This window comes from Oryzias melastigma, linkage group LG5 (assembly GCF_002922805.2).
Source record: "Oryzias melastigma strain HK-1 linkage group LG5, ASM292280v2, whole genome shotgun sequence".
In the NCBI taxonomy this organism is placed as follows: domain Eukaryota; kingdom Metazoa; phylum Chordata; class Actinopteri; order Beloniformes; family Adrianichthyidae; genus Oryzias; species Oryzias melastigma.
Genome location: NC_050516.1, coordinates 4,206,896 through 4,224,577, shown reverse-complemented (window position 1 = coordinate 4,224,577; position 17,682 = coordinate 4,206,896). Strand labels below are relative to the sequence as shown.

At 38.8% G+C, this 17,682-nt stretch overlaps 1 protein-coding gene across 2 annotated transcripts in view; it reads left to right on the top strand.

Annotated features, from left to right (window-relative positions):
• LOC112144722 (contactin-4) overlaps positions 1–17,682 on the top strand; it is a 156,669-nt gene that overhangs the window by 110,772 nt on the left and 28,215 nt on the right. For both annotated transcript variants that reach the window (XR_004947831.1, XM_024269438.2), the window contains 4 exons: positions 1,001–1,151; positions 11,616–11,743; positions 12,298–12,470; positions 16,835–16,952. Coding sequence is in view for 1 of the 2 variants with exons in the window: in XM_024269438.2 (XP_024125206.1) it covers positions 1,001–1,151; positions 11,616–11,743; positions 12,298–12,470; positions 16,835–16,952 (570 nt within the window). In the remaining variant the exon portion in view is untranslated. The remainder of the gene's footprint in view (positions 1–1,000; positions 1,152–11,615; positions 11,744–12,297; positions 12,471–16,834; positions 16,953–17,682) is intronic.

Below are 17,682 nucleotides of genomic sequence, written 5' to 3'. Positions count from 1 at the left end.
AAAAAAAAAAAAAAAAAAGAAGCACAATTTCGGAATTACCCTGTTTTTATTGAAGCATATTTATTTGAATTAACATAGACCAACTCCTGTAATAAGTCATTTAAAAACATGGCGACAGATGAGAACAAGTATAGTTTTAAGTTGATTCTGTTAAAGAACAACAGGAGCATTTCAGTGACGTGACAGCAGTGACGGGGGTGTGCCGCGCTCCTAGAATATTGACAATGTCTATATGTCAATGAGTCAGACAAAGCGATGCATGTGAGAATTCTGTTCAGCTGTATAAAAAAATATAAATGCTTTATTCTTGTAAAATCACAACTTTTTTTAGGACTTTATTCTGGTAAAAGAACTACTATTTATCATAATTTTAGGATTTTATTCTTGTAAATTTTTAAGCTTTTTTTTCTCATAATTTTATGACTTTATTCTAAAAGATTTTTTTTTTTTTTACCATAATTTCCCTACTTGTTTCTCCTACATTTATTATTATTATTATTTTGGTGGCCTGAATAATCTGTTGTACTTTAGACATCTATTTTAAAATAATTGTTTTTTGTGTTACCTATATTAAAAGTGTCTTAAAACCCTTTTTGATGGCATAAAAGTATGCTCTTGTTAAAAAATTCAATATGCTTTCTCAATAATTTAAATTTCTGATCAAATACATTCAGCAAAAGAAAAAAGCTGGATTTCCGTTTTTTAGCGTCACTTCTGACTTACAGGGAGATGAAGTGGAGGTGGCACCAGCTGACCGATCTGACCGCTGTGTTTCTAGTTAAGTGACTGTGCGTCCTTTCTGTGAAAACAGTGTGAAAGAGCGTTCCACTGGACCATGCCATTTCCTTTTCATTTCCATAATTGCTTGAAAAAATAAGCCAGGCTGCTGGTGAGATGTAATTTCTGTAATTGCCCATGATGCACTTGACATTTTGTTGATGCGAAGCAATCGCCGTCCACAAAGCGAGACAAATGGCCTCAAACTGGGCGTCTCCCGCAGCATCGCCGCCTGACTTCACGCGGAGGCCGGTGAAGAAGTCCACGGTCCTCCAGAGAGGCGGAGAGCTGGTGCTGGAGTGTCGCCCTGACGCATCACCCAGAGCCACCATCTCATGGTGGAGAGGGGGGGATCTTCTGAGAGGCGGTGGGAGGTGAGCGCCACACACACAACACTTTTTTTTAATATCCTGGTTAGGCCCTTGAAACCCTGTCCTTACAGTCAAACGGGATGAATCTCTTTTGGAGGCACAAAAAAGAAACTCCTTAATTTGAAATTTGATCTAACAGTTTGCATCTTCAAAGCTGTTTCACAGTTCTTCAAAGCATTGGAGGATGAAGATGTGGGAGGAGGAATATGAAAAAAAAGCCTGACTCCATCTTTCAGTGAAAACTGAGAAGCATATGAAACACGGAAGCTATAAAAGTCAGTCTTTTTAACAAACATTAATACACACAAGAGTGCAGACACAAAAAACCTGGTTTCATTAGTCACTGCGTGGACAAATAGTCAGGCGGTGGGGGTGGGGGGGGTCTTGTGAGCTGGGCAAGATACAAAAACTTGAGGAAAATAGAATTCTGATTCAGAAGACCCCATAAAAACTGTCTTGAAGTTCACAACTCTTCATATGACTCCACTGAAGATGGGATTGTCCCACATGAAAGCAGAGCATCATACATGTTTGTGTTGTGGAAAGGTAAGAAAACCATACATATGTGTGTGTGAGAGCAGGGGGAGGTTAAAATGACTTTTTGTGCCCTTTTCTCTGTATGCCGCAAAGGGAAATCAGTCCAAACATTGGTTGTTCTTTTTGTTCTACTTTATAAAATCAACATGTTCTCTGAAAAAACTCTGGAAAAAAAAAACGATGGAGACTGAAGGTACATTCACACCAACCACATTAACTCATGTTCAAGTGGTAACTTTAAATGAAATATCTATGTAAATGTACGTAAACCCTCGTTTTGGGGTTCTGCGTTCAGAAATCTGCTGTTCACACATCGCTACACAAGTTTGTAAGTCCGGTCGCGGGTTCTGCGTTCAAACGGGCTCTCATTGATTGTGCTGGAAGTTGAACCAGTTAAACTTCTTGTGAAAAGGCAAAATTGTAACCAATGACGGACTCTGATTTGATATTGACTTGTGGGTAGCATACTTTTCCAAACACAGAAGTGCCACCCATTGGGAACATGATCATGAAGGATAAATTAATAATTGCAGTTTGTGCCTGGCTGGAATTGTATGACACTAAGTCTTTCATATAAAGAAAGAAAAATCCTGCATCAAGATTTGCGACATTTACAAAACTTTGACTTTTCGCACCGAGCCAGCAAAAGAAGAATCCCCTCCCTGCCACTCCCTGCGTGTCTGGGGGTATGATTGGTGTTCATGAAACTGTGTTTTTCGCGCTCCTTGAACACATATAAACCTGGTATTCTATGTTCACATCGGGGTCAAAAATATACCTTCAGACAGCCACTTCCACTGAAAAGTCTTTGTGATTATGCGTATATGCGTGTTTTGTGCTTCCACGTTCAAAATACTTGCCTTCATGCACCACTACGCTATTTTTTTTAGTCCGTTTTTGGGCTTTACGTACAAAAGGCTCAGCCATTGAACATGCATTAGACCAGTTCAACTTTGACCAATCAGGGACTCGGATTTGGTAGTGATGTAAGTGCCTTTTTTATTCCACTGTATTACCAACAGTTTGAAAACTGATCATGGAGGAGAAATGAATAATAATAAATGAATTCTATGACACCCATTCTTTCATATATTAGAATAGAGCTGTGAAAGAAAAAGCCTGGAGCAAGATTTGAAAGGTTTTCCCCACTATGACATTTCATATTAAGCCTCTTCCAGCTGTAAGTACTGTACATGTGCTAGTATTTGGTAGTGACAGTCCAGTGGGAATAATGTATGCTAAATATGTGTTCAAGAACCTGCGTTCACATGCTCGGTGTGTACATAACGTGGGTGACATGCCCCTGCTATTTGACTTTTTCTTTGTACCAGTATCTTGTAAATTCAATTCGGACCAATCCAAAACATTTTAGACTAGAATAAAATGATTTTTGTTTCTTTTACTTATTCTTTGACATTTCTGATAACAAATGATACGTATAAAAAAACCCACATTCCTACTCTATAAAATGATTTCTCTTTTATTTTCTTTTATTTTTCAGATGACTAAGAGCTTGCATGAAACCCATCGTGGTCTTGTGACCTCTGGTTTCTCTAAGCCAAAAAGAAATGCTTTTAGCAGCTTTTCCCAAATCAAACTACTTCGTATTGACCCCCAGATTTAATATGTATTCACTCCGGCCATGCGGGAAAGCCCGTACACAGAGAGCAAGCCTGACATGCGGTTATTTATTGACAAAAATATCAAAGGCTGAGTGATGGAGGTGCGCGCAGAACATGACCTGAGGGGCGATGAGGTGCAGAACAAACACAAACGTGAAGAACTATCTGCTTTGCAGACAAACTCGGTTCCGGCCTGTGAGTTTCTATTATTGTCCAAATGTGCGGCGCCTCAATAACGCGACTCTTTTTTCCTCAAAAGCAGCCCATTGAAAACGTGATAAATAATCCATCCCAGTGGAAACACTGTGAGGCATAGTGGGGAGATTTTCTATGGGCGCACGGCTGTACATATTGATCAGAGAGAGAGGGGAGAGCAGCAGCAAACGACTTCACACTTCATCTGACTCACACAAAACACAGCATGCAAATCAATTACACAAAGGGAGTCAGTTTGTGTTGCTAAATGGAGAGATTAAGCAGTTTGGTATGGCTGTGTGAATGCTCTCTTATTCATATCTACTTCTTAAGACCAAGTTTAAAAAGGACTTTTTTGTTTTTTTTACAGTTGTTAAAAGTGACAATTGATAGGATATGAAAACAGAAGTTGCTCAATCCTAGTTACTGTTTACCAAACCTGTTTATCGAAACAGTGGAAGAGTATCCTGTGGGTGATTGTGCGGCAAAGACCCTGAAAATGGGACTTAACCTGTGCAAAATAGACATCGATGCTTGGGTTAATGAGAGATGCTATAACTGCACCCCCCCACACACACACACACAAACTCAAATGTTAAAGTGTTAAAGGAACTCCTCACTGAATGCAGATGTACCTCTATGTCTGAGTCTGGAGAGCAAACAGCCCAACATGAGTTCACTACTGTCCATCAATCTGCTTCATAGTTGACGTGAGGAGTTTTCAATACAGTCTCATTGAAAAAAGAACCATGGATGTATAAAAGAAGGGTTTCTACGTGTTTTTTGTACATTTGTAATTTCTAAAGACAAGGTCAAATAAATGTCTAAATTCTAAATACTGAGATAAGTTCAATTTGGTTTTGCCAGACTCAGACCTGATCAGATTCAGATCTAATTACATTATGATCAAATTTATAATAAATCACAAGATTATATCACATATACATGCCAGATCACCTTCAAATCTGATCACATTCAGACCAGATCACATTCATACCAGATCATATTCATACCAGATCACATTTATACAAGATCACATTTGTGGCAGATCACATTTATACAAGATCACATTCGTGCCAGATCACATTTATACAAGATCGCATTCATGCCAGATTACATTTATACAGCTCAAATTCATGCCAGATCACATTCATACCAGATCACATCCATGCCAGATCACATTTATGCAAGATCACATTCATACCAGATCACATTCAAACAAAATCACATTCATACCACATCACATTAATACATGATCACGTTATTAAAAGATCACATTCATACCAGATCACATTCATATCAGATAACATTCATACAAGATCACATTCATACCAGATAACATTCATGCAAGATCACATTCATTCCAGATCACATTTATACAAGATCACACCCATACCAGATCACATTCATACCAGATCACATTCATGCCAGATCACATTTATGGAAGATCACATTCATACCAGATCACATTCAAACAAAATCACATTCATTCCACATCACATTGATACATGATCACGTTATTACAAGATCACATTCATACCAGATCACATTCATACAAGATCACATTCATACAAGATCACATTCATACCAGATCACATTCATAAAAGATCACATTCATACCAGATCACATTCATACAAGATCACATTCATACCAGATCACATTCATACAAGATCACATTCATACAAGATCACATTCATACCAGATCACATTCATAAAAGATCACATTCATACCAGATCACATTCATACAAGATCACATTCATACCAGATCACATTCATACAAGATCACATTCATACAAGATCACATTCATACCAGATCACATTCATAAAAGATCACATTCATACCAGATCACATTCATACAAGATCACATTCATACCAGATCACATTCATACAAGATCACATTCATACAAGATCACATTCATACCAGATCACATTCATAAAAGATCACATTCATACCAGATCACATTCATACAAGATCACATTCATACCAGATCACATTCATACAAGATCACATTCATACAAGATCACATTCATACCAGATCACATTCATACAAGATCACATTCATACAAGATCACATTCATACCAGATCACATTCATACAAGATCACATTCATACAAGATCACATTCATACCAGATCACATTCATAAAAGATCACATTCATACCAGATCACATTCATACAAGATCACATTCATATCAGATCACATTTATACAAGATCACACCCATACCAGATCACATTCATACCAGATCACATTCATGCCAGATCACATTTATGCAAGATCACATTCATACCAGATCACATTCAAACAAAATCACATTCATACCACATCACATTAATACATGATCACGTTATTACAAGATCACATTTATACCAGATCACATTCATATCAGATCACATTCATACAAGATCACATTCATACCAGATCACATTCATAAAAGATCACATTCATACCAGATCACATTCATACAAGATCACATTCATATCAGATCACATTTATACAAGATCACACCCATACCAGATCACATTCATACCAGATCACATTCATGCCAGATCACATTTATGCAAGATCACATCCATACCAGATCACATCTGTGACAGATCACATTCATGCCAGATCACATTCAAACAAAATTACATTCATACCACATAACATTAATACAAGATCACGTTATTACAAGATCACATTCATACAAGATCACATTTATACCAGATCACATTCATATCAGATCACATTCATACAAGATCACATTCATACCAGATCACGTTCATACAAGATCACATTCATACAAGATCACATTCATACCAGATCACATTAATACAAGATCACATTCATATCAGATTACATTTATACAAGATCACATTTGTGCCAGATCACATTCATACAAGATCACATTTGTGCCAGATTACATTCATATCAGATCACATTCATACAAGATCACATTCATGCCAGATCACATTTATACAAGATCACATTCATACCAGGTTCTATTAAACCAGACTGTATCCATGCCAGATTATAATAATGCCAAATCAAATGCAGGCCAGGTGAAATTCATACCAGATCACAGTTAAACCAGATAATATAACAGATCACATTCAAACCTAATGGCATTCATACCCTGGTTACATTCAGATCTGATCAAAATTTTACCAGATCACACTCAAACCAATCACATTAATACAAAATCACACAAGACATAAACACATTAAATAAAAGATAATTACTTTCAGATATGTTGACTTTCATATTCAGACCTTTTTACATTTAGTCCTTATGACATATATACTAAATCATATTCACACCAGGTCACACTAACACAACATTCATAGCAGTTATACCTTATCATATTCTGACATTATTGCATTCAGATCTAATCACATTCATACCAGATTGCATTCAGACTAGACCACACTCAGACTTGATCACATTTAGACAAGATCACATTCATACCACATTAGATTGAAACCTGATTACATTCAGACATTCACATTTAGATTTGGTCCCATTCAGACCAGCTCACAATATAGATATTTAAAAGAATTGTAATATCCAGGCTGGAGTTATTTTTTGAAATTATATTCAGAAGAGTTAAACACAGACATCTTTATAGAAATGAAAAAATTCAACAATGTTAGTTTAAGCCTTTGTCACAACTGCTCTTACAGGTGGGTACAGGCTGTCTGCTGACTCTTTACTAAATTTATTTCAGTAAAATGTTGCATATTGGTGCAAAGGGTTAACAGACCGGTTCAGGGAAATGTTTGACCTCTATGGCATATACATGTGTTTTGAACCTGATGTTTTTGTTTTTCTGTGTTGAACTCTCTGCAGAGGCTTCTTATTGCAAGATAAAAGAGCCACACATAAATAATACAGTTCACCACTTAAACTTCCCATCAACTGCTTTGACAAATCACCTTCTTGTGGGCACCAGGTTGGTGACCCCTGTTCTAGGCATTCTGGGTCATGAAGTAATATCACACTTTTTGACTGGTCTTGTTTCACTTCATGTGTCCTATGATCTGGTATGCTTTAGGTATGATAATAGAATATTTGTCATTCATTGTCTTTACAGTTAATAATCTTAATTTTTAAATCCTAAATTAGGCGTGGTCTCCTGACTACACATCCAATAGGTAACCAGGGATGGTGGTTTCTCTTTAGAGCATGGGTGCCCAAAGTGGGGCCGACAAGCCAAATTTGGCCTGCCAAGTTGTGGCTGCGGAAGCTGCGGAATGTTAAAACCCCTTACCCATTTCAATTGATTCTATATGGTGTTAAAAAAAAATTCCGGCTGTAATATACCTTTGGTCTCCGGGTGGCGCTGTTGGCACTTTCTTTGCCTGTGGCTTTGGGTGAAACAACCCACAAGTGAGTCAGCCCTGGGCTTTCTTTGTCTTAGAAATTCCCACTTCTGATGCTTTTAGCTGCCTTTTTTAGCTAGCCAAGATGGAGCGGCAATGTTGGTGGCAACTGAATAAAGTCAAAAGACCAGCTCCACGTCTCTAATTAGGATCCCACTTTGCTGTTTTCATCGGGAGAAAGTGTGTTTTAGCTTGATCTTGTTTTTCAATTCAGAATGGCCAGTGAGACCTTCCTGTTAAAGGTTTCAAAGACTAATGTAATTTATTTAAATTCTTTCCAATGTGTGTTACCTTAATGAAAACAGAATCAAAATAAATAAATTAAACCATATTCTTTCTTTTCTCCTTTTTATTTCATGACATGCAAAAAAATATTGGCCCGCGGAACAGGACCCCATTTAGATTTTGGCCCTTGGAGCGAAAAATGTTTGGGAACCCCTACTTTAGAGGGTTCATTTCCTACAAACCTGCACCTTGTGTGTCCTCTCAGAGGAGCTGAAGAAAGGGGTTCACTCATTTTCTTCCAGCTGAGTATTCTTTTTTTTTCTCTAGCAATCTGATATAACCATATGGAAGCTGAAGATTGAATGGGTGCCTACATGATGCTGGAACCAATACTCAAACCTTTATCTACAGATTGATGTAATCAACACCAGATTTTGATGTTTTCTATGTATATACTCAGTCTTTATAGATCAAAAGTACTTCACCAAAATAAAATCTATTATTGTATTAGCAAAAAAATGAAAACCCACTTCATTGTTTCAGCAGAAGCTGTGGATGTTTCTTAAAGAAATGAGCTTTGTCAGACAAACCCGGCTCCTCTCGCTCTGCTGGATGGATATTGATTGTTTTGGTCGCTGATCTTCATTCTTTTTTATGCGAGAGCTGCATTGGAGAGAGAAACGCATCCAGAGAACCAGCTTTACCTCAAAACTCAAAAAGTCAGCTAAAACATTAATGGTGCTTTTGTCTGACAATTCCACAGCAGCCATAACAGCGGGCCTGTCAAACAGCAGGCGTACTTCAACTCTGCAATGAAAAAAAAACAAACAAAAAAAGTGTTTACATCCTTTTCCTCTCTTTGTCTAAAATGCATATTTGCTCTTTTATTTTCATTGAGTTTGAATAATGTTTTTTCAAATTGGTCCCTATCCATTGTTGCTTCTTACAGTGAACCTGTGGAGCAAAAGTGTGAGTGAAAACGTTTTTTATGGGCATACAAGTCATAGTGAATACTTTCAAAACACGCAATGGTAAGTAAGAGTGAAGTAGGTGAAACACAGGTGTGTTTTTATTCAGATTTGTCATTTTTTTAATTCCCACAAACACTGCAGTTTGTGCAATGGGGTTGTTAGTCCTGTTCAAGGGATAAGTACGTGGTCCTTACACGCCTGCTGTGCATGTTAAGTTGCGTTCACACTGAACACGATTCACAGATAAAATTTGTGTCGACCGCCTTTCCTTTACTGCGTGGCAGTTCCCTGCTTAAAGTTAACTTCCCAGCCCGGTGTGGGAGGAGCTACCAGCTAATGTTTGTAGTCTGATCGCTACACGGAGCTGCATGGACGACAGAAGATTTTGAGAGAGTTTGAGAGATCAGGTTTATTTATGTTCAAAAAGCTCTACAGAAACATTAGTAATCACGCCTCCATGTTTGGGTTCATGTGGACATTCAGAGCTTCACTCCCACTGTGAAAGCTGTGCCTAAATGACGGCCACTTCCGTAGCATTTCCGTCTCCCTGTGACCCAGTTTAAAGGCTTGCTGTCCTGCATTAACCCAAGAGAGAAAAAATAAAAACGAGAATAAAATATGGGGATGTTTTATTATTATTGTCTCAATTAAAAAATAAAAAAAAGAAAAGAAAAAAGTTCAGGAGGCTCAAGCAGGCTACATCCCCAATGCCAGAGCAGTTATCTGTCTGTCCTTTAGTTTGCCTCTCGGGAGCTGACGAAGTGATCGCGATTGCTCCAGCTTCATGGCCCTGTGACAGCCTCTCCAGAGTTAGCCCACCGTCACCCAACAGTAGCCGGGACGTACTCCAGAAACCCTTCTGGCCCAAAAGGAATACAGCGGGTCAGGAGGAGAATTACTGGATTGATCCACCATACTGTATTTGTAATACTATAGTTTCTGATGTTTTCTGTGACCCGCTGATCGAGTCACTGAAAACGTCAAATGCTGAGTTGAGTCCCTGATTGGTTGACAAGCCCCGGTGACCTCACCAAAGTTCAAATATTTGAACCCAAATTGTGTTGTGTCGCTCAAATTGCACCACAGGATATCAGATTGTGTCTGTACCATTGACTTAACATTGAAACTAGCTGCCGCCTCCACGGGAATCGTGTTTAGTGAAAACGCAGCTTTAGAAAATTGGGCTAACACAATATAGTTTGTGTGGACAGACGGGCTCTTACATAGGTATCCCCTGCACACCCATGCGTGCAACATTTGCAATCAGTTAGAAAGGAGCCAGTACTCGCATGTTATTATCGACTAAAATGTGGCATTACGCCATTGTACGACAGCATCTCTGTATGCAGTAAGCTCTGTCCTTTACATTATCCTTACAAATACTTCACAATACACTTTCCACATGGTATGTTCCATTTTCATGCTGTCCCTAAGGTGACCACACATCCACACTCCCTTTAGGATGGAGCTGCACCTGTCTATAACCATTCATATTCTCAGACAAACCAAAAACCCATAAACTTTTCATTGGAAGTGATCATTTGAATGTTACAGATGGCAGTGTGAATGTAGCTTAAGGAGCGCCCAGCCACCCTGGGGAGGAAGCTTTTTTGGGTGCTTGTGTTCGGGACCTTGGTGTTCTGGACCTTGCTCTTTTGGTCATGACCTCAAATGAGAGTTTCGCTTTCCAACTCAACTGACCAACGCAATGACCACATGACATTGGACTTTGTATCAATCAGCCTGCTAAGCTCACTCACCGATCGTCTCTAACACAAACTCCAAGATATTTAAACTCCTCCACCAGGGGGACGAGCACTTTCTCCATTGACTTTAACTTGGCAACGCTGACCCCCGTTGGTCCCAAGGCATGCTGGAGGTCCTGGTTTGATGAAGGCAACAGAACAAAATCTGCAAAAATGTATTGAGGAAATCGCTGTTGTCCCCAAACCAAACCATGGTTCTGTCCATAAGGATTATGAACAGAATACAGAACAGTGATAGAATGCACCCATACTCTAGTACATTACATTTACTGCTTGGATCAAACACTTTGCTGCTCACTCACATACTGTCTTTCCATCCTTTTTAAAAGGCTCGAATACACTTTTGTTTATGGTACTTTATTTTACAATGGACCATAAAAAGCTGTTGGTTCAGAGTCTAAAGCCACAACTCTGACTTATTCAGAAAAAAATATACAAGGGAATTTAATTATTTTATATAGAAATCGTAATTTTGAAACTGACTTATGTAAACGTATTAGAGTTTTTTTCATTTATTCTCTTTTGTTCTGTTATCATGGGCATTTAAAGCAATTCTTTAGCCGATATTCTGTATTTTTTTCTTCACAAATGCTTCGTTCTGCTTCAGCTGTCATAATTGTCATCTTCTAAAGCGTGCAAATAGACTTTTAGAGCAGATACTGAAGCTTGCATCTAAATGGGAATAAATGGCGCTCGGTTTCAGACGGTTTGACTGCTTTTTTAAGTCAATTAAGCAAATAAGAGACCTTTTGTTGTGTTTTTGTTTTTTTTGTCATTCACATCAGACAGATGATCATGGAGGACGGGACGCTCCGCGTTGCCAACATTACCAAGTCGGATGAGGGCAGGTACATGTGTGTGGCCAGAAACCACTTTGGAGCGGCAAGCAGCTCGGGGTCGCTGGCGGTGAAAGGTATGGAGGCCACTTTTGGTTTCTAGTGTCTTCTAAATAAAAGCCTCTCAGCTTTTGTTCTGTCGCAAAAATACTACCTGAACCATGAAATTGATAATAAAATATAAAAACCTTTTATGCTCCCGCCGCCTCCTGACAGACGTATAAGTCATCTGCAGTTTTGTCAGCTTTGAATTATTGCTCATGTATCCGAGCAGGCGAATGGCTGCCACCGCTGTGACTGAGGGGTCCTTTCATTTCATTTAAGACGTTTTGTCTGCTTCTTTTGTTGTTGTTTTTTGGTTTAAACAATGACGATTACGTGGAGAGTCTTTTATTTTTTTACTTTGTGATTGCAGTGAGTTTAATTATTCATTGCTCAGCTTGCAAGAGGCTTCTCATTTCTAACTGGTTATTTAAGGTCACTTAATTATACTGATAGACCAGAATCTGTCTCCCTATTCAGGGAAAATTAAGGTTTATTACCTCCTTCATTGGCCCAGATTTTATAGCAGCACAGTCTCCCCGTGCCTTGGGTGAAAAATTATCCTCTTTTATCTCCTCCGCCGCCGCAGAGCCCACCAAGATCATCGCTCCACCTCTAAGTTCAGACGCCTCTGTGGGACAGAGTCTGGTGCTGCCCTGCGAGGTTGCCAGTGATTCCACCCTCAGCCCCGTCTTCAAGTGGTTTTTCAACGGCAAAGCTATTGATTTCAGCAGGCAGGATCACTTTGAGATGATTGGAGGGGTAGGTACCTGTGTGATGCAATTTATGGCAAATATCGAGTTTGTTTTGTATCTGAGACAGACGGACACGGGCCTGAGGTGAATGTGAACCAGTCTGATTAAAGCTTGACAGTTGTCAACTATATCTGTAGCTACAGTTACAACTCAATGTTTTACTTTAAAGGGTTAAACTGACAGATTGTCCTCTTTTTTTCAAACTGACCAAAGGTCACCCAAAAGTCTTACTAGTGCTGAGCTTTGTTTTAAGGCAGTATGAGTCCTGCTAAACCTTTTAACTTCAGAGATAACGCTTTCAAAGTTACCATAACTCTTCAACTGTTTGCACGGTTAGCAGAAAGTTTCAAAGTGAGACAACACTCCAGTACTGTGTCCCAGCACCATGGTCAGCCTCCGCTGCGGGCCCTCATGATGCTTTGTTTTAATTAAACAGTCAGATTTTCCTGGTCTGCACCAGTTTGTAAGTCAGCTGCTAGGTGCTACCTGAGGCAGCCCATTGGAGGGACAACCCTCGCCAATGCCAGAGCCCCACGGTAAGAGCTGCAGCTGGGGAAATCCGCAAGAAGGGCCCAGGATGCGTCCAGACCCTTGGCCAAACGTAAAATAAACCAGGGAGACTGCTGACCCAGCCATGTCTACTGTCGGAGTCAGCAGCTCACTGCTAATGGCTGACTAACCAAAACTAGAAGAAAAAAATTACCAAAGCCCGCAAACTAAGACTACCAAGGTCCAACCCCAAACTAAAATAGCAAAACCCAGCAGTGTAAGACTGCTGAGGACAAAGAGGGGAAAAGAACACAAAAATAAATAAAGAAGAAAAGAAAAAATGAAATAGCATCTTTTTAAAGTAAGGATTAAGTAAGGATTAATTTATTTAATTTAGATTAGTTAAATTTATAAATCCATGGCTGTTGTGCACATAGAGGATAAACAATGTACACCCCTCACATGTCAGCAAACATTTAGTTATATCTTTTCATAGGACAACACTTCTTAAATGACTGTTTGACACAATGAACAGTAGTCAGTGTAAAGTTAGTATAGCAGTGAAAATGTATTGTCCCCTCAAAATAACTAAAATCACAGCCAATAATAGCTGAACCCCTGGCTACAAACGTGAGTACAACGCTAAGTAAAAATGTGAAATGTCAATATTTTGTGTGGCCACCATCATTTTCCAGCACGGCTTGAAGTCTCCTTACCATGGAGTTCACCAGACCTTCACATGTTGCCAGTGGAATCTTCTTCCACTCCTTTGTTCACATTACAAATCAATATCAGTAGAGCTGATATTAAACCTGATTTTGAACTTTCCTTTATGCCATTTAGAGACAACATAATATCACTGAACCACAAGCTCCCTGAGAAATAATAAAAGAAGTGAGACAGTTGGTTAACTTCTGGGCTAGACAAGCATTAGGTCAAAGACGCATAACCTCACTACCCCCAACAGGTAAAAGTAGCCTGTGACCAAACTTTATACTTAACACAATCCAGCCAGACAAGGACTGTTCTCATGGCAACCATTGAACTCAGACTGCGCCATCAGATTGCCTGAAGCAGAAATATGATTGGTCACTCTCTGTAGAAGCAGCCTCTGCTCTACAATCCAGCTGTGGCCCACTATACACCTTCTGATGCTAATGCTTACCACTGAGCTACATCGACTGCTTATGCCTCAACAAAACTGCTTATTGGTAGATATGGACAGTCTGAGGGACAAAAAGGAGCAAAGGCAAAATGTTAAACTCATCCCCATTTGGTGAGCCTGCAGTTCAGAGGAGTTCAAACTTTTTGCAAAGAGAGCCAGATAAGTTAAGGTGAAATTTGTGAGGGCCAACCAATCGCTCACTTGTAAACTTGTATCTTTAAGTCAAGTGAACAGGAAAAATAACGCAAGTAATTCAGAATACACAAACTTCTATGGTTTTGGTCATAGATACAAATCTGTGTCTCTTGTTTGGCCCTTAAGGCTCTGAAGGTCAAATTGCTGCAGGTTTTACAAAAACTCATAATGTAATTTAACCAATCTGAATTCCAGAAACTTAACATACATTTCTTAGAAAGCCCACATAGGATTTATTTTTATGACTGTAGCCTATGATAGTTTGATAGTACCACAGCAGTGGAAATATGACCTGTCAATGCCCCTCCACAAGCCTGGGCACCCCAAAATCCCCAATACCTGTTCAGGTCAAGGGCGCAAGGGACTGAGGCATTAGCCGGTAATTCAAAGATTATGTCTGAAATACACGATCTTATTATGTCTTGAAATATTTACTGATGAAGTACCATATTTTCCGCACCATAGGGTGCACAGGATTATAAGATGTACTGTCAATGAATGGTCTACTTTTGAGGGCATTGAACTGTGAGGTGCTTAAATAGAAAAAGGAATGAAAAAAAAAGAATGATACAGGTAAAATAGACATTAATATGACTACACCAACTCCAAACCTTGTTAGTAACACATCAAATAAACACAGTCCAACACTCCTACATGTTAGAAGCATTAGCCAAGTTAGCATATTCACAAAACCTGTAACTCCAAAACTTGTTTGGAAAGCAATACAAAATGTATTGATACAGTTAAAATAAGCATAATTGTCACTATGCCAACTCCAAACGTTGTTATTAACACGTCAAATAAACACATTTCAACAGTGCTACAAGTTAGCCATGTTAGAAGCGTTAGCCAAGTTAGCATTTTTACAATTCTTTTAACTTTGAAACTTGTTTGCAACATGTAAAAAACAGACTAAAACAGATAGAATAAATAGTATTATGACTACGCCAACTCCAAACCTGGTTGGTAACAGGTCAAGTTAACACAGTCAAACACTGCTACATATTAGCCACATTTGAAACATTAGCCAAGTTAGCGAATTCTCAGTACCTGGAACTCCAAAACTTATTTGCAACATGTAGAAAAATAGAGCAATATAGTTAGAATAAGCATTTATATAACTGTTCCAATTCCAAAACTTGTTAGCATCTTGTCAAATTAACACAGTCCAACACAACTACACGTTAGCCAAGTTAGCGTATTCACATATACCTATGAGTCCCAACTTTTTTGCCAACAGACTGATACGGCTAAAACAAATGTTACTATGACTACGCTAACTCCTAACCTTGTAAGTAACACAAAAACACACAAACATTGTTACACGTTAGCCACATTAGCGAATTAACAATAACATCCAAACTTATTTGTAACTCATAAAAAAAAAAAATACAGACTGACATAATGACAGAGCGCTTCAAGATCAGTAAACAATACCAGAATTAATCCATATTTAAGCTCTCCAGATTATAGTTTTTTTTTTTTAATTGAGCATTTTAAGTGCGTCTTATAGTGCAGAAAATATGGTTAATGGGAACCGAGTTGCTTGAGTTGTTTTGTGAATGACAGTCAGTTTTGCTTGAACGTCCATCTGGAAACCAAAAAATAATTGGTGTTTGTGAATAAAAGTCACATTGTTATTGCACCAAACGTCTCTTCCTGACTAAATTATGCAAATAACGTTGCATACTTGTATTTTAAGCATGGATGTAAAACAAAATATTGATTCATTAACTGAAAATCTCTGGTCCCCTTCCGGTTTTCTTACAAAAATAGTCACAGTGACTTTTCATTTTTACTCAAAGCATGAGACTAATTAAAATACAGTATTTCTATCAAATTCTTAGCGAGGCCATTAAGCGAGTCTCTCACGAGCTCCACCTCTACTTTCAAGCAGAACTAATTTTCTGAGAAAGCACCAGGGGAGATGTTTCATTTTATTTGCGGGTGTGTCAAACACCCTGTTGTAGTTAATTCTGAGCAGCTGGCAGATGTTGGTGACAGCCTGCAGCAGATCTCTCTGTATGAGCGCATCAGCCGGCTTCCTCCGGAACAAAGCACTGTTGAATTTTCCCGGTTATAAGATTTATGATTCCTTTGGTTTGAAGAACTGCTGACAATGAAGCAACAGAGCTGGAATTTTCTTAACAAAAAAAAATATAAAAAAACAGCTGGCAAACGTCTCATTCTTTTTCAGAGCGATAAAGTCTATGGTCACCACTTAAGTGCATGTGAAGTAGCATCAAGTGCAACAAAGCATTTCTGGGAAGTTTCGGTCATTTGGACGAAAACAACCTTTCAAAACAAGTCGTCTTTGTGGTGTTTTCTCTTTAAAGTTGAACAGAATTCACTTCTTTTCCTTCACAGTTGTTTTTTTCCGCCCTTGGCTGTGAGCAGTGAAACTTACAAGCTTTTTTTGAGTGAGACTCAACTTCTTTGTGATTGTTCTTTTCATGTTGCTGCCTGTTAGTTAGTTGTTTTCTTTCTTTTTTCTAAAACTTTGAATTATCTGTCTGTTTTAGGGATTTGTGGGCGACCTGATGGTGAGGAACGTCCAGCTGAAGCATGCTGGGAAGTACGTGTGCATGGTGCAGACCGAGGTCGACACCGTCTCTGCTGCAGCAAACCTAATCGTCAGAGGTAGACCTGTTTCTCCAGACTTTAACCACAAATTTATATTACACCCGTCCGTGCATCTCTGTTTCTCTGCATGGGGAATCCGTCTCACAACCGTCAGCTAGTGTACATTTTCTAAGTTTTGTCTCCGTGAGGCTCCGCCTCCCCATGGCTTCCAGAGGAGTGCTTTGTCCTGCCACCCTCCATGTTGAGCATCTCATCTAAAACTTAAACAACTAGGCCCCATGCCCTCCCCTTCCTCACACCCCTACATGTTTTTGTGTCATAAATATTATATTTCTTTACCACCTAAATACATTGATTTTGACAATCTGCTGATGCCGTCTGTGGCGAAATTCATCCATGGAGAAAACGCCGGTTTTATGTGCGGTGTTAACGTGTGTTATCATGTTACCGTACCTGACCTTAAATATGAAATAACATTTTAGGTTTTATTTTGAAAGTACAATAGAAGTTTTTATTTTGAAATCCAAACCTGTTTCCAGCTCATTGATGCATCAGAGGACTGAAAATAGAACTGCTGCCTAAAGCTTGCGTTGGGTTGGGTTGCCATGTGGAGGGAAAGACATCAGAAGCTGACATGGCGATGTACACATTACAACTAATTAATGAAATTTTTTTTGTCTCTATGAAAAGAGACGCACCACACAGACCAGTGGAAATCCCCTTTAGCACTGTGTGGGTTTACCTTTAGGGATACCCCAATTCGTTTTTTTTTTTTTTTTTTTTTTTT